Below are 24,916 nucleotides of genomic sequence, written 5' to 3'. Positions count from 1 at the left end.
TAAACTTGCACATATTGGTTTATTTTTCAAGACCGAATATGACCTGAAACCGATTTCATAACGTACTGATTTTACTGTTTAGGCTGCATTGAGACCAACAGACGTTGTACTTGAAGTTGGCCCTGGAACTGGTAACATGACTGTGAAGTTGTTAGAAAAAGCTAAAAAGGTAAGCTGGGAAGTAAATGTTTATTGTAGTTTGCAGCATGCAGCTCTATATAAGCAATAAAAGTAGTTTGTTCCTGGGTTTCTGTACACTGGACTCTGTCATTTCTGGATGATTATCTATTGTTGGTGTGAATTTATGGCTACCCTATGGAATGCTTAAATATGACGAGCGCAACAGTAGTGCACCCAAAAAATAGTAGGTTTGCTATTCAGTATTTGATTGTACTTTTGTCCATGCTATTATTAATGCATAAGGACAACAAATTGCACCTGTCTTATGAAAATTACAGAGAATTTCCAATCTGTTTCATTTTTAAATTCATATTTTTGTTGAGGCCGCTGCAACAGTTAGCGAAGGGGTTTGAGTTATCCACCATATGCTTGCTGTGTCAATTGCATTTTTGGTTCAGCCCAAGCATTCGGTGATTGGAGTGTCAGTCATCTTGAATATATAATAATCAACAGAAGAGTGTCAAAGTAAATTAAATAACAAAGAGCAAGACACAAAACCAATTGGTGTCAATAGACAGGAAGGAAATTGCCACAGTCTAGAAAAACAGAAATTAAGTAAAGAAATAAGGTGCATGTGCTCAGTGAAGAAAAAGAACCCTCAGGCACCGACTGTGGAGGTCGGTAGCCAATTGTCTTCATTGGGTCCAAAAAAGGTTGGAAAAACAAAGTGGTGATAAAGAAGTGCTTTAAAAAGAGCGTGGGCTACTCATCACACAATAATTTTATTAAGAGGGTAGCTCTAACTCTAGTAAAAACAGTGCAAATTAAAGGACTAGTGATTGGTTGAGTTCGTTTGAACCAACAAGTCCTTACTGGAGTGACAAGAAAACAAAGATGGCTACCGACCTCCACAGTCGGTGCCTGAGGATTCTTTTTCTTCACTGAGCACATGCACCTTATTTCTTACTTAATTTCTGTTTTTCTAGATGGTGGCAATTTCCTTCCTGTCTATTTACACCAATTGGATTTGTGTCTTGCTCTTTGTTATTTAATTTACTTTGACACTCTTCTGTTGATTATTATACATTTCGGAAGGGGTAAAAGAGTGGTCTTAATTATACCCTTACTCTCTTGTTGTTTCATATAAGTCATCTTGAATAACCACACTTTGCCTCTTAGGGGATATGCTTGCATCAGAGGAAAAGAAGTTTGTCTTGGCATGTCATGTGGATAGAAGCTTCATTAGTAACCTCTGAGCAGGAAAAGCTGCTCGCCATCACCACCAAGGCTTCTAACTTGCTCGTAGGAACTCAGTACTGCAAAGTAGTCAGTCAGTTGCCATGGTCCCTCGGCAATCCTCTTTGGCGTTCCCCAACACAGTCTACCACTTGTCCTGAATTTACTGCATTTATACTCATGCTCTGGCCTTGCTATACATAATTGGCTGGCAGAAAATGCAGGTAAGGTCCCAAAATAATGGACTGTTTTCTTGTAGACAGGCAGCCGCATCTTCATTAAGTAGGTGTACACAAAGCTGACTATCCTATAACATCAATGCAAGCAAGTAAAGGCTGGTTGTTAGCTTTACGTTAGTGCACTAGTCACTTTGGCACAGGGTTGTCAACGGCGCAACAGGAACAATATGAGAAATTAACTACTTTTTCCTCTCTTGGGTCTCTGATAATTCCATAAATAAAGTGTTGCCGTTTAAGTAATGCTCTTCTAAGCTGTTAGTTACTGTTAAATGATCATACACATTTGTTACTAAATACATCCAGTGTTGCAGAATGAGTTGTATTTTTTGCAACAACCTCTGCTGACTCTGTAATCTCCCACATTTTTTTTTTTTTTAAATTTGTTTTTATTGCAGAATTATAAACAAGACCTCGGAGTGGGTCAACCATTACACTCATGACACTCCAAAGCATAGGAATAGCAATAAAGTCATACACAGCCATTCTGCCCATATCCCGGAGGCCGGGCGGCGCACCAATTCGTCCCTGCAAAGAAAATGTCACAACGATCACCTCACTGAGGTGTCTGGTTAGCAACACAATTCAGTATCTGCTTTTTCTACCTATCAAACTCCCTCCCCCTAGTCATCATCAAATACAGCTAGTCTTCCTATGGGGGCAATGCCAGTATCCCCAATGCCGCTTCAACATGTCCATGCTACTACCCTGCCGTGGCTGCCATCCCCAGGGTCTATCAATAACGACACCACGGGAGCCCACAGTATACCGCCCGGTTATCCCACTTCTGTAGGAACCAACTATATATCCTAACCGCAGGCATCCTTCTTGATAGGACGATGGTACCTAATAACACCCCACCAACCTTCCCCCCCCCCCCCCCCCCCCCCCCCCCCAAACTGCTACTGATGTGGGCATAATCGTGTGGTCTGATGGAATAGTACGCCACTTGTCGGGTGTTGCATTTGTTTCTTCAAGCCTCATGGAACCCCTGCCTCCGAGTGTACCTATTCTTCATCCTCTACCATGTAGTTTCGTAACGCTTGCACTATCAGTTCCCAAGCCTTCGCCATCTCCAGACTCTTATCATTGTCAGTTCTGGCAGCCTGTCGCATTCTAATCCCGCTTTCGCACCTGGACCATTTCAACAACTCATTCATCCATCTCCTCACTGACGGGCCCTCCTTGGATTTCCAGTGCCAGGTAATCTCTCTCTGAGCTAAGATGAGCCCTAGGTCAATAAATTTGCTTGTGATTTTCGTCTTTGTTGTGTGGGGGAACCAAAGCAGCAGGCATGCCGCCATGTCAAACTCCACCTCCCTGTCAGTAACCGCGTTCAAAAGTTCTCCTACTTCAGGCCAATATGTCCCCAACTTTTGGCATCCCCACACCAAGTGGTCCAGCTCAACCTCTGGTGCTAAGCACCTTGGGCACACTGCATCCTGCACCCTAGAGTATCGCTTGATCCTCCCCGGGGTTAGGTAGGCCCTATGTAATATGAAGAAGTGCACCTGCTGGAAGCGGGCATTCCTGGTACCCTACCACGTCCGTTTCATAATACGACCCCAGACTGTTTCTGGTATGGGTCTACCTATGCTGTCTTCCCATTTCGTCTTCAGCGCATGTAGTGGCTCTAGTCCCTCGTGTAACATTCCAGAGTGGAGGCAGGTCGCCGCCTTAAAGGTGCCGCAGCCATCACCACATATTGGCAGGCCATGGTCGTGTCCGGTTCCACTAGCCCTCCCTTCCAGTGCTTCTGCATCGCCGCTACCACTGCTGCATTCAAGAGATAGCTCCCATCTGGGAGACCAAACTGCTCCTGCAACGTCCGAAATGGGACCAGTTTCCCATCTAAATATAAGTCCCCCACCATCTGTAGGCCCAACTCTTCCCATTCCGACAGCGGGGACCAGTCGCCCCCATGGGGCAGCGCCGTCAGCATCCCCAGCGGGATCTCCGGTGCATACAGTTGGGCTGTCTTCGCTCTCCTCAGACTTCTGTGCCAGCACAACCGAAGGGTTTTTTCCTCCATGGTGAGATCCCTCAGATCTAATTTCTGTTGCATGATTATGTAAGACAAGATGTGTCGCTGGAAACCGGACCCCCGGTCTTGGTCCGGGCCTCTAAATTCTCTGGCAATATTTTGCGTTAATATCTGCAGTTGAACCGCTAGGTAATATAATTCAAAATCGGGACCCCCCAGTTTGGGTCTGAGCAGAGTATTCAGCGCCACCCTCCGTCGACCGTTTCCCCAAAGGAAGCCGGTAATCATCGTCTTCAAGTCTTTGAAGATCCACTGAGGGATCCATATCGGTAGGGTACGGAAGTAATAAAGCAACCTTGGCAGAGCCACCATCTTCACCAGTGATACCCGGCCCAATACCGATTAAGAGGCCCAAAAGGACATACATCCCTTCAATGCTCTTATGCAGCGCCCTATATTTCCCTCCAGCAGATCCTCGGCCCCGTGATAAACACGGACACCCAGATAGGTGAAGCATGTGGACTCCCACACCACCTCCACCTCAAGAGGGGGATACGGCGTGTCCGCCCGTAACGGGAAAACACAGGTTTTGTTCCAGTTTGCATTAAGGCCAGACAGCCGGCCGAAGCTGGATGGCATCTCTACAGCTCCTTCCAGAGCCTGCTCCGTATCTTCCAGGTACAGCAACAGATCCTCTGCATCCAGTGATATGTAATGCGATTCCTCACCATGTCTAACACCATTGTACAATGCACCTGACCTCGCCTTCGCTGCCAGTGGTTCCATCGCTAAAGCGAACAGCAGGGGAGACAGCGAGCAACCCTGCCTCGTCCCTCTACGCACCGGGTAATCGGAGGATATAACTGACCCCAATCGTACTCTTGCAGTAGCAGAGGAATAGAGAACCCTCGTCTATCATCCAAACCCGTCCCCTAAGCCGAACTTCACCAATACCTCATCTAAATACTTCCACTCAAGACTATTGAAAGCTTTTTCGATGTCAACCGATAATACTGCTGGTTTTTGATCCGGGTCCACGACGCTGTCTAATATTCGGACCAATCGGCGAACGTTCATGGATGTGTTCCTAGTAGGAATAAACCCCGCCTGGTCCCCGTGTATCAGCATGGTCATGTGCGGTAGTAATCTAGTAGCTAAAATACGGCTCAAGATCTTATAATCCACCGTTAGCAGAGATAAGGGCCTATATGATGTCACATTTGTAGCTTCCCTACCAGGTTTCAGTAGCGGCACCACTAGCGCTTCCCTCATTGATTTGGGCTGATGCCCCCGTGTCAAGGCTTCCGAGTTCACCGCCAGTAGCCTAGGTGCTAATATATCAATATATTTCAAGTAAAATTCAATCGGAAGGCCGTCTACACCCGGCGTTTTATTTCTAGCCATCTGCTTAATGGCCACCCGGATCTCTGCCAGTGTTATGGGGCTGCATAGGTCCTTCGCGGCTTCGCCATCCAGCACTGGGAGATGAACAGACTCCAGGTATTCGCCTATCGCAGAGACCTCTACCCCCAGCTGACTCTCATACAGACTCGTGTAATACGACTGAAAGTGCGCCAGGACCGCCGTCTGTGAGTAGACTATTTCCCCTGTCTCTCTTCTAATGCTCATAATCTGGAAACCTCTAAGTTCTGGATTGGCAAGCTTGGCAGGTAGCGTTCCCACCTTATCCCCCTCTGCATGAACCTTGGTGGTATATAGCTTGTAGTCATAGCATTGCAGCCGCTCTGTTTCTGTTGCTACCACTTCCTTCGCTTCTAGTAACTGCTCCTGTAAATCCGGTTGCTCAGGTCTACGCTGCTCTAGACCACTCAACACACATTCCGCCTTCTCCAGATCTGCCAAAACCGACGTCCTTGCATTCGAAAACCTACCCATACATACGCCTCTCACTACCACCTTCATCGCATCCCATTCTATCGATCTTGTGGAAGCTGAACCTTCATTCTCATCAAAGTAGTGTTCTATGCCCTGTAGGACCGTGTCACTGAACACCAGGTCCTCTAATGTATCAGGTCGCAGCCTCCATGTTGGGACCGCAGATCTCGCCTGTTGCCCCTGCACTGCCACTAGCAAGGGATTATGATCCGAAATGGTCCTGGCTAGGTACTCCGTATGTGTTATCATGGCAGCCAGGGGGCCACCACAGAGGACGGAGTCTATTCTAACATGTAACGCATGTAAAGCTGAGAAAAAGGAATAGTCCCTAACATCAGGATGCTGCTCCCTCCACACATCTACGAGGCCCCACCTCTCCTGCCAATCTTTCCTGTGTGTAGCTAGCCTGCGCACTGGGGAGTCAGCCAATGGTGGATGTGACCTATCGAGCGCCACATCAATGATCGAGTTGAAGTCACCACCCAGGATGATAGGACCCGCTAGAAAGTATGCCAGCGAACCTGTTAGGCTGTCGAAAAAATTGGCCTGGTCAGCGTTAGGGGCGTATATACTACATAAGACCACATCCCGGCCATAGAGCCTCCCCTCCACCACCACATATCGACCCTCAGGGTCCACTAGCTGGTTCGTTGCCTGGAATGGGACCCCCGCTCTCACCCATATCAGCACCCTGGCAAACGCTGAATACGTGGTTCCAAACACCTGACCACGCCACCTACTCTACAGTGCAGCGCATTCCTGCTTGGTTAAATGAGTTTCTTGCAACAGTGCAATATGGACGCCTCGCCTCACCAAATGGGCGTGCACCTTGTGTCGTCTCGACATTGTTCGAAGTCCACGGACATTCCATGTAAGGCATTTCAAATTGGGTAACGTCCCCATAGCAGCCATCTCCCGACCATTTCAACGTCAACAATTCGTTACCCACATCATTGCAGTAAAATCCCCCTTTCAGAACTCCCCAGCAAACTCCCCAAACCCCTCTCCCCAGGACAGGACCCAATAACACAACATCAGCCCCCATCCAAACCTGTAACACAGCACACATTTCACTAATCTGTGGTCGCCACCACAGAAAGCCTTAAGGGCAACGAGAGGGTGAGTCAGAGCCGACCCAGGGCCAGCAGGGCCCTCCGCCCCGCGCCCAAGATCCCATACTGCATTTGCAGCGCAATACCTGCCAACCTGCCAGTCACCAGGGTAGGCTACCCCAACAGGAGTAGCGGTAGTGAGCCTCACTTGAAATGTCACCCATTAAATAGTCCATCTGCTGTCTGAGGGGTGACCGCTGGCCCCGTCGAGCTGTCCGCTTCCGAGACGTCTCCTCCAGATTTTCCTCCGTCGTCCTCCGAGTCCGAGCCCACCGATGCCTTCTCATGTTGTGAGTCCCGTAATAATCGCCGTTGCAGCTAATGCTCCCTTTCTGTCCGCTGCCATCTGGTCGTCCCGCATCGCCCTCTTGAGTTTATTTCGTTTGCGAATGCGTTGTGATTTTCGCACCTGGACCGGTTTTTGTCTTTCCCTATCATCTTTACTCCTGCGGTCCGTACCAGCACGGTATAACTCGAGCCATGACCACACTTCGTCCGGGGTCTGAAAGAATTGGGTCTTTCCATCTAGGATCACTCGTAGCTTGGCTGGGAAAAGCAAGGAGTATTGTATTCCCTCCTCCCTCAGTTCTTTTTTCACGGACAGATAGGATGCCCTGCTCTTTTGGACCTCCTGGGTGTAGTCCGGGAAGACCGTGACCGAGCTATTATCCACCTGAAAGGGGCCCGCTGAACGCGCCCTCTGTATTAGTAGGTCTCGGTCTTTATAGTGCAATAGTCTTACCACCATCGGCCTCGGTGGACGGCCCTGCATAGGCGGGCGGGCCGGGACCCTGTGTGCCCGCTCCAGGGAGAAGAAGGGAGAGAGACCTTCCGGAGCCACGACCGTTTTAAACCAGTTCTCCATATAGGCCACTGCATCATCCCCTTCAACTTTTTCTGGCAGGCCCACCACCTGTACGTTTTTCCTCCTATTTCGGCTTTCGGAATCCTCTGCACGTTTCTCCAGTGTCGCTAAGCGACCCAGAATATCGGTCAGTTTGTGTTCAGCAGTCACTACCGCTGGTTTTAGCTCCTGAAGCAGTAGCTCGTTGTCCTTTACTCTATCAGTGAATTTAGCATGGTCCGCCCTCAGGAGGCCCAGTCCTGTCGCGACCTGCGCTATATCCTGATGTAGGGACTCCTTGGTCGCTGTTATCGCCTCCAATATACTGTCCAGTCGGATATCCAGCCTCTGTTCCTGTGCAGACGTGTCCTGGGCAGTATGGGTTCCACTATCCGTGCCCGGTATGTCCGCCTGATCGTGTCCCTGCTTCATGTTCAGGCCACTGCCACTGCCGGCCATCTTGGTCGCCTCGTGCGTCGCTGTAGATTCGCCTCCAGGGGATTTTCCTGTTCCAATGTCCATCTGTCGAGTGAGGGCGGCCCTCCGTGCCCTTTCGCCGCTCAGTCGCCTCAACGTTCTCCCCCAACAGTGGTCTGTGCCTCCAGGGGCCGGTTCGTCTTCAGCACGAAGGCCCCACTCCCGTATTCAAAATGGCCGTTCACAGTTCCTCATCCCTCACAGCATGCCAGCAGGCCCTCCATGGCTCAGGGGGTCCTTTTGCTCAATCTGTCTCCGTCCCCAGCTTTGATTCCCCACATCCCCACCTCAAAGTCAAGGGAAGGCCCAGTCCAGGCACCTAAGGGAACCAACAGCGTGCACTCAGTGAAGCAGGTAGCCGTCGGCCAGAGCTGGACGTGCGGTCTGCCTATGGGCACTGCTCCGTGTTGGCCTTATGCCCCATTCTCCAACGCCGCCCGTTCCCTGCACCACCTTCTTTCACATGGCCATACCGTGTGGGTGTCTCACTGAAGGTCGCCAGCCTCCTATAGCGCTCGCCCGTCCCCTAAGTATGCCCGGGTCCAATCTCCATACAGCTCGGTAAAGATCGCTTCTGCCGATAAGAAGCCCGGGAGTTGAGTACTGTTGGGGCCCGCGCTCGGGGTAATGAGCAATCCCAATGCCGGGGATCGGGCCGCCTATTTATGCTGCCGCTCCTTCCCCTGTGGTCCACCCCGCACTGAGAGACCGTTGCCTGACCTTGCTAGACTCCCAACTGCTGCAAAGTCAGGGAAGCAGTCCGGGAGCGGGGCCTTCCGCATTCGGCCGCCATGTCGGGGAGTGGGGGATGGGCGTTACGGCCGCCGGTCCCCACGTTGGCGGAGAGCGCTCCTCACCGCTGGTCTCGCCTCGGAGCTTTGCGCCGCGGGGTCCCCGCTCCGCTCTCCTCTTCAGGCCGCAACCCTTACCCCACTCCAACCGCAGACCGTCTCGTCCCGCAGGTCAGCCTCCGTCGTCCTAGACCGCCGCCAACTTCTTTTCCACGGCTCGGCCCCCTCCGATTCTGGAATCGGGTCTTAGCGCTACGTTTGGTCTCCCACCGGCCCGTAGCTGTACTCCGCTCCTCCGGCACTTCGTGACGAGTTTCCGCGCTTCAAGCAGCGTGTATGGCAGGATTCCCAGGATAAGTTGCGGGATCAGGCACGGAGCTGCAGGCTCAAGCCGCCATCCCGATCGGCGTCCAAGCCACGCCCCTCATCTCCCACCTCCTTCATGCTCTCCAACGTGGTTTGCTTTGTATGACGGCCATTCAGCTCTGCACTTGTTAAGCAGGCATGAAAGTGGCTTGTGACCCTACTCTTGCTTGGACTTATGGCACATTAACACTGGTCTGTGGAGGGCTCAGTCATCAAATGGAGAAATGCAGGTTACTAAGTTCACACATCTGCCAGTATTTATGATGCTTGGGAGGGGGACTCATCTACTCGCCTATCACCGTAGAGCAGTTCTGCTTCCTCTAAGAAAACAGCATTCCGGCTCACCTTGTTGCAGGAGAGAGATGCAGCACCCACAAGTGAGCTCTTTCTGATATGGAGGGAGAGATGACTTCCTGTACTTTCAGTACACTCGGACTCCAACAGTGCTGACATCCATTATACGCATTACCTCGTACTCTCCGGTGCTAGTGGTTTTTGTTTTATATTCCTCTGTTCTTACCCAGAAAGGGGGTGGCTTCATGAGTTGATGTCCTGCGGCATGATCGCAAGTGGCTTTTTTTAGGTCTCGCATACGCAGCGCCATAGGAGGACCTTTAGCCGTCTCTCTGGTCATTTTCAAGCACACACTCGTGCTTGTGGCGGCATCCACCTTGCGGGAGCGTGCAGGGGCGCGCCATAAGCACGAGTGCAGTGCTTGATAATGAGCAGACTGCTTTGCACACACGCACCAATCCCGGACTCACCTCCTGCTCCCCCACTCTCACACGCATCCCTTGTTTTTTTAAACTTTAAGCGTGAGACGCTTGCCCTTGTTTTTTATGCTTTTGGCCAGTCATTGATTATTTTGCCATCTGCTTCAGTCACCCATCCTGCCATGTTTATTTTGAACTGCCTCATACCTTGTTTACTTTAGTAAATGAAAATTGAGCAATTAAGGCTTCAGCATGCTTTCGCCAGACTCCCCTAGAAATATCCTAGCAAGGTTGCGCCCATGCTTTCATTTATGTCTGGCACATATCTCATTGCAGCCTCAGTGAACTCTTCACTGGTTGAAAGGCACTATACGTCCAAGGTTTACTGAGTTGACCCTAGTACTGACTCATTGGATAGCATTATGGAAAAATCGAGTGTCTAGCAATTAGTTATAGTCCGTAAAATAGTGTTGCAGTTTTCAAAATGGATTGAATATGAATCTTTAGTACTGCCATTGACCTTTTTTTGCAAGCATTGGAATACTTCAAGGAGGTGCCTGCTTGTTCTGCAAACTGCCTGTCCTGTGCCCTGACGAGTGTGCATGTGCTATGTTATCTAGGTGTATCCCTGATTCGGTGAAAATTGCAAAAAGCACAGTTGATGGACAGAATGTAGAACAATGTCTTACATTCACCCCAGTACAAAGATCTGGGCCTAAATCCATCGTTTTTTTGCACTCCACACCACCCTAGGTCAGACACTGGCTATATGCAAATCACCCTTGACCCTGTGCCTCATGGGACAGTCCAGCCCGAGCTACCAAGCCATGTCTTTCCTAGACCGGAATCAAGCATCCAAGGACAGGTTTCTGGCTATCAGCCTTCTTCAGCCTGGATAGCTTGACTCCAGTGATGTGGAGAGCCTGGGACTCACGTCTGAGCATACCCAGCCCACTCGGGGTGAAAATTGCAAAAAACACAGTTGATGGACAGAATGCAGAACAATGTCTTACATTCACCCCAGTACAAAGATCTGGGCCTAAATCCATCGTTTCTTTGCACTCCACACCACCCTAGGTCAGACACTGGCTATATGCAAATCAGCCTTGACCCTGTCCCTTACCCTCACCCATCAAACTGCCCGTCGCAGTTTCCCCAAAACGTGATAACTGCACATCGGTTGTCGACATGAAAACACTTGCCACGTAGTCTGGAAAAACAAGCATTTGCAATGCAATAGGTTTCACATTTACGCAAGTTTAAGCTATTGGGATTGTAAATGACAATGCCTTATATTTATGTTTTAAAAACAAAACTAAAAGGCATTGTTATTTGCAATGTCAGTAGCTCAAACTCGCGTAAATACGAGACCTATTGCATTGCAAATGCTTGTTTTCTGAACTGGGAGTATGTTAAATCTAAATATATGATGATAATTTTACACATCTTGTGGGCATCCATGGCACAATGGAACCTACTGCTGAGTAATGGTTAGCACTCGCATTAATTCTTTGTATAGTGTTGGCATTCTTAGTACAATGGGGGCATTCAAGGTGTAATGCTTATTTTGGCATAACATTGGCTATTCTTGGCAATTGTCATCATCACTGCTACTATATAAGGCTTCAGTCTGTAAGATTCGTGTAACCTCTGCATCCACCCTTTCATACAACCTTTCATGGCCAAACTAATCAATCGGCTATTGACTCATTCCCACACAACCACTAATACACACTGCACGCACACACAGACTCGCTAATCAGTAAATCACTTCTAAAGCAGCAGTGCTTGTTTTGATACCATTCTGTCATTACAGGCAGTGTTTCAACCATGAATACTGTGAAATCAAAAGAATACCATGCCACCATTAGAGCTAGGATTAGTATTTCATGTTTGCATATTATGTCAATAATGTTATCTTGGTTGGGCAGTTCTTGCTTAATAGTCTGTTATCACTTTAGCCTTTTTGTTTAGTTTTGTTATAATCCACTGATCTCAGCGACTTTATAGACTTAGCATAGACCAGTTAACATATCCTGGTATCTTCATTCATCTTTGATTCTTGCTATTAATCTTTTTGTTTTGTGGAGCCAGTGATCAGGTTTTAGTGTGATTTCCTCGCATGATCACAGACTTTAGATATACAGCAGTGCCCACCTTTCAGTGACATCACTTGGTACACGATTGAGGGTAAGATGCCGTAATTTAATAAATACTTGATTCTTACAGCCGTTTGACAATTTTTAATAGCCCATCGCTCTAGTTTGGAGGACTGAGCAGAACGAAAAAATGCTGGTCAGTGGCGGCTGTTGAAGCTAAGAGCATGACGATGCTGCTATGTTTTGTTTTGTCATTTTTTTGCAGGTAGTTGCTTGTGAACTCGATACACGACTTGTCGCTGAACTTCAAAAGAGGGTACAGGGCACGTAAGTTTCTTTCTTCATATTATTATGATTTTTTTTATTAGTTTCTTATATTCCTCCTTACATTTCTGTTGTGTGTAGTCATGAGTACAACCTATTTAGTTTTGTACATTACTCATATGAGCACAGTCAGGGTTTTACGTACCACATATTCATCGGTGTTAGAAATGGGGGTCTCTAGTTGGCAGAGGTTTGCACCCTGTCTAAGTAGGGACCCTTATTCTCGTCAGGGTAAGGGAGTCACACAGCTAAGATAACACCTGCTCACCTCCCTTGGTTGTCTGGTACGAGCAGTCAGGCTTATCTCCGAGGCAATGTGTAAAGCATTTGTACAAATATACACAGTAACACAGTTAAAACCGTACAAAATTACACCACACTACTTTAAAAAACTAGCCAATTTCTATCCGAATAAAACAAAACCAAAACGACATAAATCCAACATACAAAGATATAACTTTTAAAAGGTTCAAAAAATTTCAGTTCATATAAATCTATGAATGTGTCACTTTTAGCACAAAGTACCTCGGATGCATCAAATCAAAGATGAAAATAGGGGAGATTATGCACCAGAAAAGCAAAACAATGCGTTGATTCTTTACTCCAAGGGGAGGTGATGCGTCAATTCCTTACTGAAGCACAGGGAAGGTGATGCGTTGATTCTGTACTGCGAGGAGAGATGATGTGTCGATCTTGAGACATGCAGCCTCGGTTCCTTATGCTAGGCTAAGCAATGAAAAACTTGGCACAAAGGGATAATGCAGCGAAAATCCAGACACGCTGTGCCAATGCGGTGGCAGCGGAACAGGTACTGCATCAGTTGCCTAGCCGTGAAGTAGGTGATGTGTCCATTTCTTCAGCTGCACAGTAAGTGCTGCACCAAAGTCCAGGGAAGGTGGCAAACATCGGTGACACAGTGCTTAGGACTCTGGCTGTGGCGATCTCTCAGCCGCACAGCAGGCGCTTCGCCAATTTTTCAGCCGCACTGCAGCTATGCGTTGGTTTTTCAATCGCACGGCAGTGCTGCATCAGGGAAAATAGGTGCTGAGATTTGATGCGTGGATGTTCCTGGTTCTTTAGCAGCCATACAACCTCCAAGGGCCCAGAACTCAACTAGGCACCACTTGGCAGGTCAGAACTCTCAGCAGTGCAGTTCAGGGGCTGCAGATAATGTTTGATGGTCTGATGCACAGAATGGAAGCAGAAACAAGCCCTTGGAGAACCTTGGAAGCAGGATGCAGAAAGCAAGGCCCAGTCCTTTCACTGCTCAAGACAGAAGCAACAGTCCAGCACGGCAAAGCAAAACAGCAAAGTGTCAGTCCATCCTGACAGCTTCTCCAGCTCTTCTTCTCAGCAAAGTGCCCTTTAGTCCAGACGTGCCCCTAAGTTATGATGTCACAGCTCCAGCTCTAATATCAGTTTCTGCCTTTGAAGTAGGCAAACCACGAAGGTAAGTCTTTGAAGTGTACAAGACCCTGCTTTTACTTGACCTGGCTCCAGACACACTACAGGGGTGGAAGCAGCTTTGTGTGGAGACCAGGGGCGTAACACAGGCCCCCGCAGCCCACACGGTGCGGGTTGCCGAAGCTCCATGGGGCCCCATCGGCACTGCACTCTGTCCGGAGAGCTCCTAATTGAGCCCGCAGGGGGCCCCTCAACATACCTTGCAGGGAGGCCCCCTCAATTTTCGTTACGCCAGTGGTGGGGACAGGCCCTATTCATCTGTCAGTGACACTCCTCCGACCACTCTAACTCAGGAAGACGCATCAGCCTAGTGATGAGCCATCAGGATATGCAGTGCACACCTCTGCTCCATTTGTGTGACTGTCTAGAGCGAATGCACAAAAAGCCCAACTGTCACCCTCCCCCAGACATGGATTCAACAGGCAGGCAGATGCATTGACTGCTAAAGCAAGAAAATGCCCACTTTATAAAAGTGAAGCAACTAAATATCTAAGCTGATAATTATTCACTCACACTATTCGTATCTGTGATCAAATATTTTAATTTAACTTGACCTTTTTCTTATTTTTGTTGAGTTTTTTGTCATTCATTCATTTTATTATTGCATTATCCATAAACACGTTCCACATTTATCTGACAACAGTATCAAAACATTGTGCAACTGCTTTTTTCATACTCATTCTGCATCAAAATCAAAAAAGCAAAACATTATAGAAACAAAAACATTATCCCAGTAACCAGTGCATTGCATTCTGGAGTGTTCTTTTTTGCTCTAGATAGAGCGGGCTCTTAGTAGTTGCACACTTAGGGGGTTAATCTGAAACCCACTGAGCCACCTATTCCTTTTTAGAGTTGCCTAACTTTGATCACAATTTAATCCAGATTCCCTAGTGCATAATCAGGTCGGGGAGTTTCCGAATTCCCTTTTTACTTTAGGTTATCTTCAGGACCAAGGCAGGCTTCTGGACCGAGAAACACAAGTAACTTCACATTTAAATGTTCCCAACTTAATTGTTTTGTTCTATCAAGAGCAAAAACCAAAAAAGAATACTCAGAATGCAATGCACCGAGAAACTGAAAATACGAAAAAGGTTAAGTTACACTAAAATACTTGATCAAAGCTTAGGCGTTTCGTCTTTCAGTTTAAATGGTGGCCTACTGACCTTGCTGATAGAATAGGCACAACATCCGTTCCAAAAGCAGCAATCATAAAATTGCTAATTTTCAAACACGCAGTTTAAAAATCAACTTCATTAAAAGATGTATTTTTAAAATGTCAGTTTAGGGACCAAAAACTCCAACTCTCTAGCTCTTCCCAATTGGAAGTTACACTTGTTAGATGTTACAAGGTAGCTCCAATGAAAACCTATGGGAAAGATAGTCCTTGCAATAGTGAAAAATGGAATTAGCAGTATTTCACTATCAGGACATGTAAAACACTCCAGTACATGTCTTACCTTTCACATACACTGCACCTTGCACATGGTACTACCTTGGCCTGACCTTCAGGATGCATTAAATGTAGTAAAAGGGAAGGTTAGGACCTGGCAAGTGAGTGCACTAGCCAGGTCGACATGGCATGGGCTTTTTTCTTCTTCCTCTCTTTCTCCTTCCTTTTTCTTTTGGGTGGTAGGTGGCAATGTATTTGTTCATTGTTGCTCCATGTAATACCAGTGCACTTGCCAGTAATGGCAATGGACCTTCTGTGGCACGTTTACTGCATGCTTATTCCTGCAATACTTTAAAGATTTAAACCATAAAATGTAGACCCTACTGTGGCATGTCTGAGACATGGCTGTAGGGCTACCCGTGGATGGCACAATTAGGGCGGAAGGCTCACTAGTAGCATTTAAATTACAAGCCCTAGGTACACACAGTGCACTTTACTAGGGTCTTACCAGTATATGCCAATCATGGATAAACAATCACAATTTACACAGGTAACACTTGCACTTTAGCACTGATCAGCTTTGGTAAACTGTCCTGAGTTCTAGAACCAGCAAAAACGAAATGCAGCACACAGTCAAAAACATCAGGGCAGAAGCAAAAAGACGGGGAAACTCGCCAAAGATGCCACCAGGTCTAACATTCGGCATCCTACACAAGTGCTATTTTAGAAAGAAGTTTTGGAGAACCTGCAATGTGTATATGAAAGGACATTTGCAGTTATGTATATGGGTGTCTTCCTGAAGAAAAATCATATTTCTGTTAATCGGTGTTAGGGCTCGCGCACATAATGTTGTGTGATTCCTATATACCCTATACAGGATCTGCTCGTTTGGATAACATAAACTGTGGGATTGGTGGCAAATTGGTTCCGGGTACCCCCACCGGATATGTTAGCCTGTCTGTTTCAGCTAGCTCACAGTGCCACTAGAATCTCCTCTTATCAGGGAGAGAATAGTGTTTGGCAACCCCAGAACATGACAACCCTGACCCCTCAGAATCGTGGAAACAATATACTACCTTTCACCTAGTCACACATTGTAGGAAGGTGGATACCTGACTATGGTTACCCCCAACTTTTTGCCTGGTGTGTTGCTAGTTTTTCGACTTAGTTGATCTGGGACCCTGCTATTCAGGGCCCCAGGCCTACTGCTCTCTCTGTAAAATGGACTCCATGTACCTTAGGTACATATCTAATTGGATACTGAGACACCTTATCAGTCCCTGTACAGTGTACCTTAGGTACCCATGGCATAGGTGTACCCAGGGCCTACCAGGGGCTGCAGCATGTATTATGCCACCCCTGGCTGGCCATCTAAATCTGACACAACTGGCTGCACGACAGCTGGGGCAAGGTGGTGTAAACACTCTTTGCTTTAGATATAGTATTCCTATATCTAACCCTAAAATGGACACATGTATTCCTATCAGTCACTCCTATGGCAGGCCTTAACAATCCTGAAGGCAGAGTACTTGGAATTATGTGAGATGGTGCTCTGGCATGAGCTGAGCCCGTCTGCAGCTTGCGGAACCAAGTCCCAGGGATGTGGAATTCCTATAGCCCGACGCCCAGGACATATTGTTTGGGGTCAAGGGCAACACGTTTTAATGTGTATTTTGTCCTTGGGACAAATAGGCCCAACCCCCTGCAGCACAAACCCTTTGGCTGCCAGTTTGCAGTAGCACATTAAGGGGCCAGGGAAGGGCACTGCCTGAAGTTAAGTTATTATTTGTGTGACTATGTTAATGCTGTTCAAACTTGTATTGATGGTTCAGTAATTGAAAGCCTTTATTATTACGGTGAGCACTCTAAGTAAATGTAAGTTCTGACTGCACTACTGACAGTGGTTACAGTATAAAAATGTGTACTCATGGTTTCAAAGTTTAGAAATATGAGGCTCTGCATAATGCTCCCAGAATGCTCTCTGATTAGATGCAAATATTTGCAGAAGCTTGAGAGCAAGATTAATGACTCTTTGCTTTCAATATAAAATGCTCCTAAAAAAATTGAAAGTAGGAAAAAAAACATTTTGCTAAACTACTGTGAAATTTCAGGTACCGTTTCTTTGCAGTATCATTTAGTAAAATGTGTTAATGTATGCTAGTATTTCGCAAAAATATTCATATTGGAAAATCAGTGTAACCAGTTTCAATAAGATTATGAGAAACATAAGAATAAACAAGCATTGGCAAAGCCAGTAGGTCTGAAATTAGTAGTCAGCTTTTTAATTTTGCCAATATGTGACTTGTTTTGGCATGGTTTTTGTAAAGCCTTCTTGATGTGAGAGCTGCCGGGCCCCCACCATTATAATAAACATTGGCAAAAGCAAAAAAAAACTCCTTGTTAAAGAGCTTAATGCCGTCACTCACAGTGAAGCCAGCCGATACAGAGAGAGGGAGAGAGAATTTTAATAAACACAAAAGGTTGTGGCTAACGCCAGACCAAATTAGGGGCCATATTATTAAAGAAAGTCTTAAAAGTGCACCCTTGGCATATGTCCTTGCATTAAGTGCAGCTATATGGCGTTCGTGAATTTACAAGAATTTATAGAAGTAGGGCAAGAATTGTACTCCTGGAAAATATTTGTGAACTGCAGTTTATCATAAGCAAATATGCATGTGTAGATTTGCTCATGTGAAAACCCGAGTGTTTGCAAGGTCATTTTCCCATCAACCACTTTTTTCCCAACTCTGGAAGAAGGTTTACGTCTGCCATTGCCAGGAGTAAATTTCCAACATTTCTCTGTATGGGAAAAGATTAGAGAAGAGTTGTTGAAACCCTTAAAACATGCAAGTAAGTAGATTTGCACAGATTTAAAGGGCATTCCAACCCTGGCACAGTTGCTTACCACTACCTTAAGTCCCAATATGTAGATCTGCAGAAACGTGGCAACATAATGGGATTGCTAATATTCAAAAACTACTACGGTATGAGCCCTGGCATAATCAGAGAGGCTATATAAAAGCTCTTATATAATGAGATTGCTGCCATAATTTGTCGCCGAACCACATGGCACCAAAGGGTCAAGTGGATTTTGTTACAGGACAAGTAAATTTATGAAGCAACTTGCCCCATGGACAAGTAGATATTTTAATAAATTCCACACCCCTGAAGTCCTAATAGCTGTTCCATGATAACGCGTACCATATACACTTAAGTGCATTATAATCCTCGCGGTTATTTGCTATCTTTGGTATCGCTTTATCAAAACATGTCGAGTAAGGTGTCATACGAATTGGAATACTAACCCCTCGCCAATTCTGGCGACGGGGTTAGTATTCCACCCTTCTAGAGGGACACGACATGTATGTAACTGTGAACCCCGGTTAAAGTTAACTCGAGCCTCAGCATCACAAAATGGATGCTGCCACCACAGACACAAGCCTGACCTCCTGCTGCTGGGAGTCCTTCCAGCGAGGAGAGCTTGGACAAAGGGTTTCCTGTCAGGGGCGGTGCTAGCACCATCCCAGACTAGGTTTTGTGTATCCCAGGTAGGCAGGGCTGAGGAGGAAGGTGACTGCAAGTGGCACCCCGGTGCTCACTATGCATCTGCCGGTTTGAACCAGTTCCAGGGGCACCCCAGCCCCTGAGCTGGGGAAAGTCCGGACAAGGGAGAGGGGTGTAACCACCCCCCTCCTGGTCCCACCCATGGGCAGGACCTAGTCGCGTGCCAGCCCCTTTCTTTAGTATGAAGGTAGGAGCGGCCCCCCCTTCCCAAATGAGATAATTCTGAATCTTGATGACTTTCCGCGAAAGAACTCTTGAACCTTCTGAAGACTCTCCCTTGTGGCTAAGGAGTAGCCACCCTGCACCAGCGGGCACCATCTAAGCGCATGCGGTTTGCTGCAAGTCCATCCTCCGGATCTAGACTGCCCTGCTCGACGAGACCCGGATTCCCTGGCACCTCTGACCTCTACCTACATCATCAGCCCAGCTGAGATAGGTGGGTGTGACGAGACCTGAAGGGACCGGCCATCTTCAAGACTGCACGACGCTTATCCAGCACGACCGCCGAGGGATCCTCGAGTGAGTGCTTTGGGGTTTGAGAAGCCCTAACCCTGAGCAGCTCCAGCACCGAAGTCCAGCCCCCCAGCATCCACGAGATCTGCGTGGGGCCCTTCTGCTCTTTGCTGCTCACCGCGTTGTCCGGCTACTTGCCTGCTGGCTTGTGGCCCTCCTGACGACGAACCACGACAATCACACCGCTGGTCTGGTTGCCCCAGACTGGCCCTTGCTCCCTTCCAAGAGAGGAGCATCCCGGACACTCCTGGTCCTCTCCAGATGCCATCTTGAGTCCACCGCGTGGGCTTGCCTTTGCCAAGGTTTGTTGCCCCAATCCTGGGTCCAGCATCGCCGACAGCAGACACCTTCATGGGACAGCTCGCACCTCCATCCTGGTCGCCGACAACGCCTCCTGGTCCGAGAGACTGCAGAGCCCAGCGTCGCCCACTCACCTGGTCGAGGTGACTTCATCCGGTGCCATCCTGGTGCCCACCTAATCACTGGCTAGTGATTAAGAACTGAGTCCCCTCTGCTTTCAGGTCGTCTCCATCTTCGATCCAGGCTTGGATCACTCCGGACATCATCACTGGTCGCCTGCCAGCAACTTCTTCTTTCAGGCTCCATAGACTGTAATGAGGATTCCCGACGTCTTTTGAACCCTATGCAGCTGCAGCCCCTGGGCTAGGTAAACTGAGCATTTCGGTGCTCCAACGTAGGTTCACTATCTAAGTGTCCTGATCCTATTTCGTTTTCAGCCTATCTAGTCGGATTCGTCCGATAACACTAACTTTACGAAATCTAGCATCCATAGACTTTGTCCCGCATCCCACGTGAGAGTGCACACTCTGCACCCGATCCCCCTAGGCCTCCTGCTCCTAACCTGAAGGTTCAGTAGTGTAGTCCTAGCGATCCTAAAGCCTCTGGATCTTGTTACTTACCTGCTCGTATTTCGCATTCCACTTTTGTAGTATATGGTTTTTCGTGCCCCTCGGGCATTTGTGTAAATTGTGCAACTTGAAGTATTTTCTTAAGAGTTTTGTTGTGTGCTTAGCTCCCTGACTCATAAAGAGATCAGGGTAGACTTGTTATAAATATATATCCTTTTATTTTCATAACAACTTGTGTGGTGTCCTTTCACTTGATGTTCAAGGGGTATATGTGATGGTATAACAGCTGGCTTAACACGCCCTCTAGAGTTTAGCCTAAAGACTGCTCTTGTCCATGCTACTAGGATAGCTGGTCTATAAGGTTGACTTACAACCAATCATCAATAAGGGTCGTTTGGAATGATACACAGTGATCACTAGAATAGTGAGCACTACATATCAGGCCAACTTCTCACACTCATGCTCACTTAGTTGGTCTCAGAGATACAGAGTAAACATACTGGGCGTTTTGTCAATAAGAATTTATTGAACAGTTGTTATTCCAGTGCAGAATAGATAAGCTGTATCAACCATTAGAGAGTAGCAGAGATATTTGATTAACATTACTATAAAAGTAAAAGGATGGTGCAGTTCTACCATTTTGCAGTAATCATGAAAATATATGTGTATATATATATATATATATATATATATATATATATATATATATATATATATATATATATATATATATATATATATATATATATATATATATATACGTACATGATGAAAGTGCGTTCTCCTACGATGCTTCCCTAACTAGATGTACCTAAATGTACCTATCATCTATGTAGGTGTTATGCCAAGAATCCCTCTAGGATCTAGTCAAACCCATTACCTGAGAATGAGAGAATATCTTGAGTTGGACACCCTGGGAGGGATGTTAGACCACTGCGAGCTGGAGGGTCTGCATGCAGAAACCTCTGTGTCAGCCGGGAAGTCACGGTCGCGTCTGTCTTTCTAAGCAAGACATGATGTATTTATGCTTATAGGTCTCCCCAGGGGTCCTACCTTGCTGTGTCACTGTGTTGGCCTGGATGATGACGTCGGACCTGAACTTTAAACAGAGATATTATACAGGAGATGGTAGTCCTGCTGTGCTTCCAAGAAACCTCATGCATAATGTATGAGATTCGAACTAGGGAAAACCTACGTTTTGAATGCAGTGTCGTATATAGGGAAAAGGTCAGTCCCTTAAAACTGTTATGTATGTAATGCATGGAAGAATATAGGTTAAAAGTTGCAATGTTACCTTCTCCTATATAGGGTACCTATATGGAATATAACAATAACACAATGTTTCTTTTAAATGATGAAGCTTGAAACACTTGAACAATGCTGTTAAATTATAAAACTTTGAACACTTGAAAAATGTAGTATTAGGATTTTTACTTGGTTGGTACAAAGACATTTCCATGAACTGCTTTTAAAACTGCTCTTAAATGTGTTTAAGAGCCGTTAAACATAGGGTGTTCCATAGTAAAATGTCAGTATAAAAAACCTTTGCTTCACATGGATGTACTGAAAAAGTGTGAAATAGCAGCCATTATTAGATGATTTCAAGTATTGCTTTGTGGAACTCATACATGCTAGAGCAGGCAAAAACACTTGTGTATAATTCAAAGGAATTTGAACACCATCAACATTTAGCCAGTGTAACTATTTCCTGGATGCTAAAGCTTTGACTTTTTGAAATCATGGTTATAATCATTGCCCTGACATTTGGCTCTACGTAAAGTCTGGTTAGCTGTTACTGAGAGACTCCAAGGTCAATGTTAATGTTAGTGAAATTTATATAGCGCTGCTGTTACCCGGAGGTCATATCTCCTGTGGCCAAAGTAAAAGAAATGTATTGGGCAAAACGCTAGGTCTTTAGGCTCTTCCTAAAAGCTAAGAGGTTTGTGATACATCTTAACTGAAACAGCAGATTGTTCCCGGCTTTGGCAGCACTGTAGGTAAAACTTCTACCTCCCCATCGAACTTTTTTTATGCGTGGCACTGAGACCAGCCCAGCCCCTATGAACGAAGAGGTCTATTCGGTGTCTATTCTGTGTATACCATTGGAACTATTGCTTTAGATAGTCAGGTCCTGAACAATGCAACGCCTTAAAAACTAGACAAAGGGCTTTGAAGCGAACTCGGTTCCTTACCGGTAGCTAGTGCAATTTATTTTGTTGGTAATGGGCGCAAATCGAGGTGTGCCTGAGAGTAGTCTAGCTGCTGCATTCTGCAATGTCTGAAGTTTATTCAGGTGCTTTTGTAGAGTAGAGTGAGTTAATGTAATTACTGTAGCTCTCACAAATTCTTGACAAGGCTGGAGAGAGAGTAGTAAATACTATGCACAATCTTTCCCACGTGGGCCCGCAAAGAGAGAGATTCTTTGATGTTAAAATCTGTTTTGTGTTTTTTCTTCTGCCCATAACCTAGCTGAATGAAATGACCATATCAACACCAGATCAGCACTCAAACGTGTTAGGACAAAATGTAAAAATCCTTGAAGTGTAGAGAGCATATTGCATAACTTCAGTTTTCGATCTCCCATGATGCTACAGTGACTTCCAGTGACTCCCAGTGCAGGTTGAGTTTCACTGGTCGACTGGTTTCCGGTTACAGCTGGCTTTAGCGGTCGTCCACAGGCGACGACTGGTTTCTGGTTACAGCTGCCTTTAGCCGTCGTCCACAGGCGAGTGTCTCTTTCTTGGAGGAGTACCAGGGTCCACTTCGAGGACTCGTTCCCCCAGCATGCACTTCAGCGTTCAGCAGTGGGCAGGTGATCCTGGGCAGGTTGATTTTCACAAGTTTAGGCCTCCTTCAGCTTTTTTGTCGTTGTGGATCCTTTTTCCACAAGTAGCTACTACAGGGACATTCCATTTGCCATGTCCCTCGGGTTCATCAGGCGGAGTCTAGACTTTGGTGCATCCTCTCTTTGCCGGGTCCAGGGAGCAGTAGGGCAGTCTTCTTTCAGATTTTGACACAAGTGGAGCTCTTCCTTCATGAGTGGTCCCAGAAGGTACAGTACTCTTTGCCAGTCCCTTGTGTTGAAGGTGCAGCTCTTCCTTTGTTCAGCAGTCCTTTACTTGGTCCAGGGAGCAGTATGGCAATCCATCTTCCTTCTTACCAAACCAGCAGTGATCTGATGGCTCTAGTGTACCATTTTTTTGCCATCTTCTCGTTTGTAGGACGGGAGGATTCGCTAACCAGTAAAACGATGGTTCCCACAAGGCTACCCATCCCACTTATTTCCCTTCCTGGGGGTTTGGCCCTCAAACAATGCCAGGGTTCTCCACCCTAAACCAACATGGCATAGGCATTCTTCCCCTGTGTGGAGTCTTAGGAACACCCCTCGGGTTTACCTAGCATAATGAGATTCTCCTCTAGGAAAACCAGCTCTTTAACAGGTTTCCCTCTCTAGAGGAGATGCCATCCTGTCTGCCTACGCAAAGGAGCAGGCAGGTGAAGGTATAATCATCATATGCTTCACTGAGGTGGTAGCCTCTTTGAAGCTGAAACATCTGTCACTGCCGAGTAGTCATCTTGTTAAAATGGGCGGTCACACTCATCCCTTCAGCAAATCTCTTTCTTCCCTGCTCTGGGAGCACTTCACACTTCACATAGCAGGGGTTCAGCATGTGTCTTTGGTGACCACTGTTGTATTAAACCTGTAAAGGCTACAGAAGGGTTGGGCCACAAAGTGGTGACTTTCTAAATCATCTTTCTATTAAAAGTTACCTTAAATCCAATCTCCACATTGAGTCTGCCTTAATGTAATGATTAATTTGATACCGTTGAGTACTATCTTTGCTGGTCCAAAATGTAAGTTAGCACTTAGCGTGTTGGCTAGTGAAGCTTCGTGTTAGCCAATGAGGCCACCGGCCCCGCTACAGTGGAAATAGCAATTATGTTTTTTAACTATAAGAATATGTGATACACAAAATAAACATGACCCTTTTAATATTAAGCACCCTACCTGGTTTGCTACCAAAGCCTTACCTAGGGATGGATTGTTATTAATAAAAGGGAACAAATTGACCTGGCAAAAGGTGTGTATTTTGCTTTAACGAATGGGCAGTGGCGGCACGGCCAAGTTGTGGTAAATATTTGATTTACCGTCCTAATTTCTATGCAGGTAAGTACTTAAACAAAAATAACTCAATCGGAAAGAAAGAAACAGAGTCCGTGGTGTTAGAGTTCTTAGGGGTTTTATTCCTTAAAAAGGAATGGTACCAGACCGGATATCATGTTCCTGCCACCACAGGGGTGCAGGAAGGGATAGAGCAATATTTTATTGACAATACATAGCTTATATACTTGAATCGTATTGTAGGAACCAATACAGTAGGCGTAACAGCTGAGAGAGACAAGATAAGACACACACGTGGTAGTGATACGTAATTAGAAGGCGTGAACTAGGCGTGAACATAGAGGTGTGTGCTAGAAACGTCACATGTAAGTGTCATAAGTGGGTGGCAACAAAAGCTGAATCTTGCAATGTCAGCAGAAATCTGAGGCCTGGATGCGCGCACAGCTGCATGACGTATGACTGGAGGGTGCAGGGGACTTGACATTTACACCAGCGGAAAGAGACAGAAGTCTGGCATGTCAGATCAACTTGTACCACTATCATATCTGATATCTGATGTTTAGGAACCATATTATCTGGACGGAAAAGGTCTCTGGGGCAGAAGCTATTCTATACTGACTGTGAGTGCGTGTATAAGCGTCTAAGTGTCTGCATGAGATGCGAGGGGGGGCATGGGCCTTCCATGGTAACAGAGGCTATGAATTACTTGCACGGAGACAGTGAGGCCGGGCCCTTTGCTCTGCAGCTGGGGGATGTTTACTTAAACTAGTAGGCAGGAATGCATTTTCGAGGAGC

The 24,916-nt window shown here is 46.5% G+C and overlaps 1 protein-coding gene across 1 annotated transcript in view; it reads left to right on the top strand.

The window, feature by feature from the left end:
• Nucleotides 1-24,916, top strand: part of DIMT1 (DIM1 rRNA methyltransferase and ribosome maturation factor) — a 177,820-nt gene that overhangs the window by 55,606 nt on the left and 97,298 nt on the right. Inside the window, exons 3-4 of the mRNA XM_086960681.1 lie at nt 83-169; nt 12,140-12,201. Of these exons, the coding sequence (XP_086816807.1) occupies nt 83-169; nt 12,140-12,201 (149 nt within the window). The remainder of the gene's footprint in view (nt 1-82; nt 170-12,139; nt 12,202-24,916) is intronic.

The sequence above is a fragment of the Lissotriton vulgaris genome, chromosome 3_1, assembly GCF_964263255.1.
Source record: "Lissotriton vulgaris chromosome 3_1, aLisVul1.2, whole genome shotgun sequence".
NCBI lineage: Eukaryota > Metazoa > Chordata > Amphibia > Caudata > Salamandridae > Lissotriton > Lissotriton vulgaris.
The sequence above is the reverse complement of the archived record's forward strand: the minus strand, read 5'-3'. Positions and strand labels throughout refer to the sequence as shown.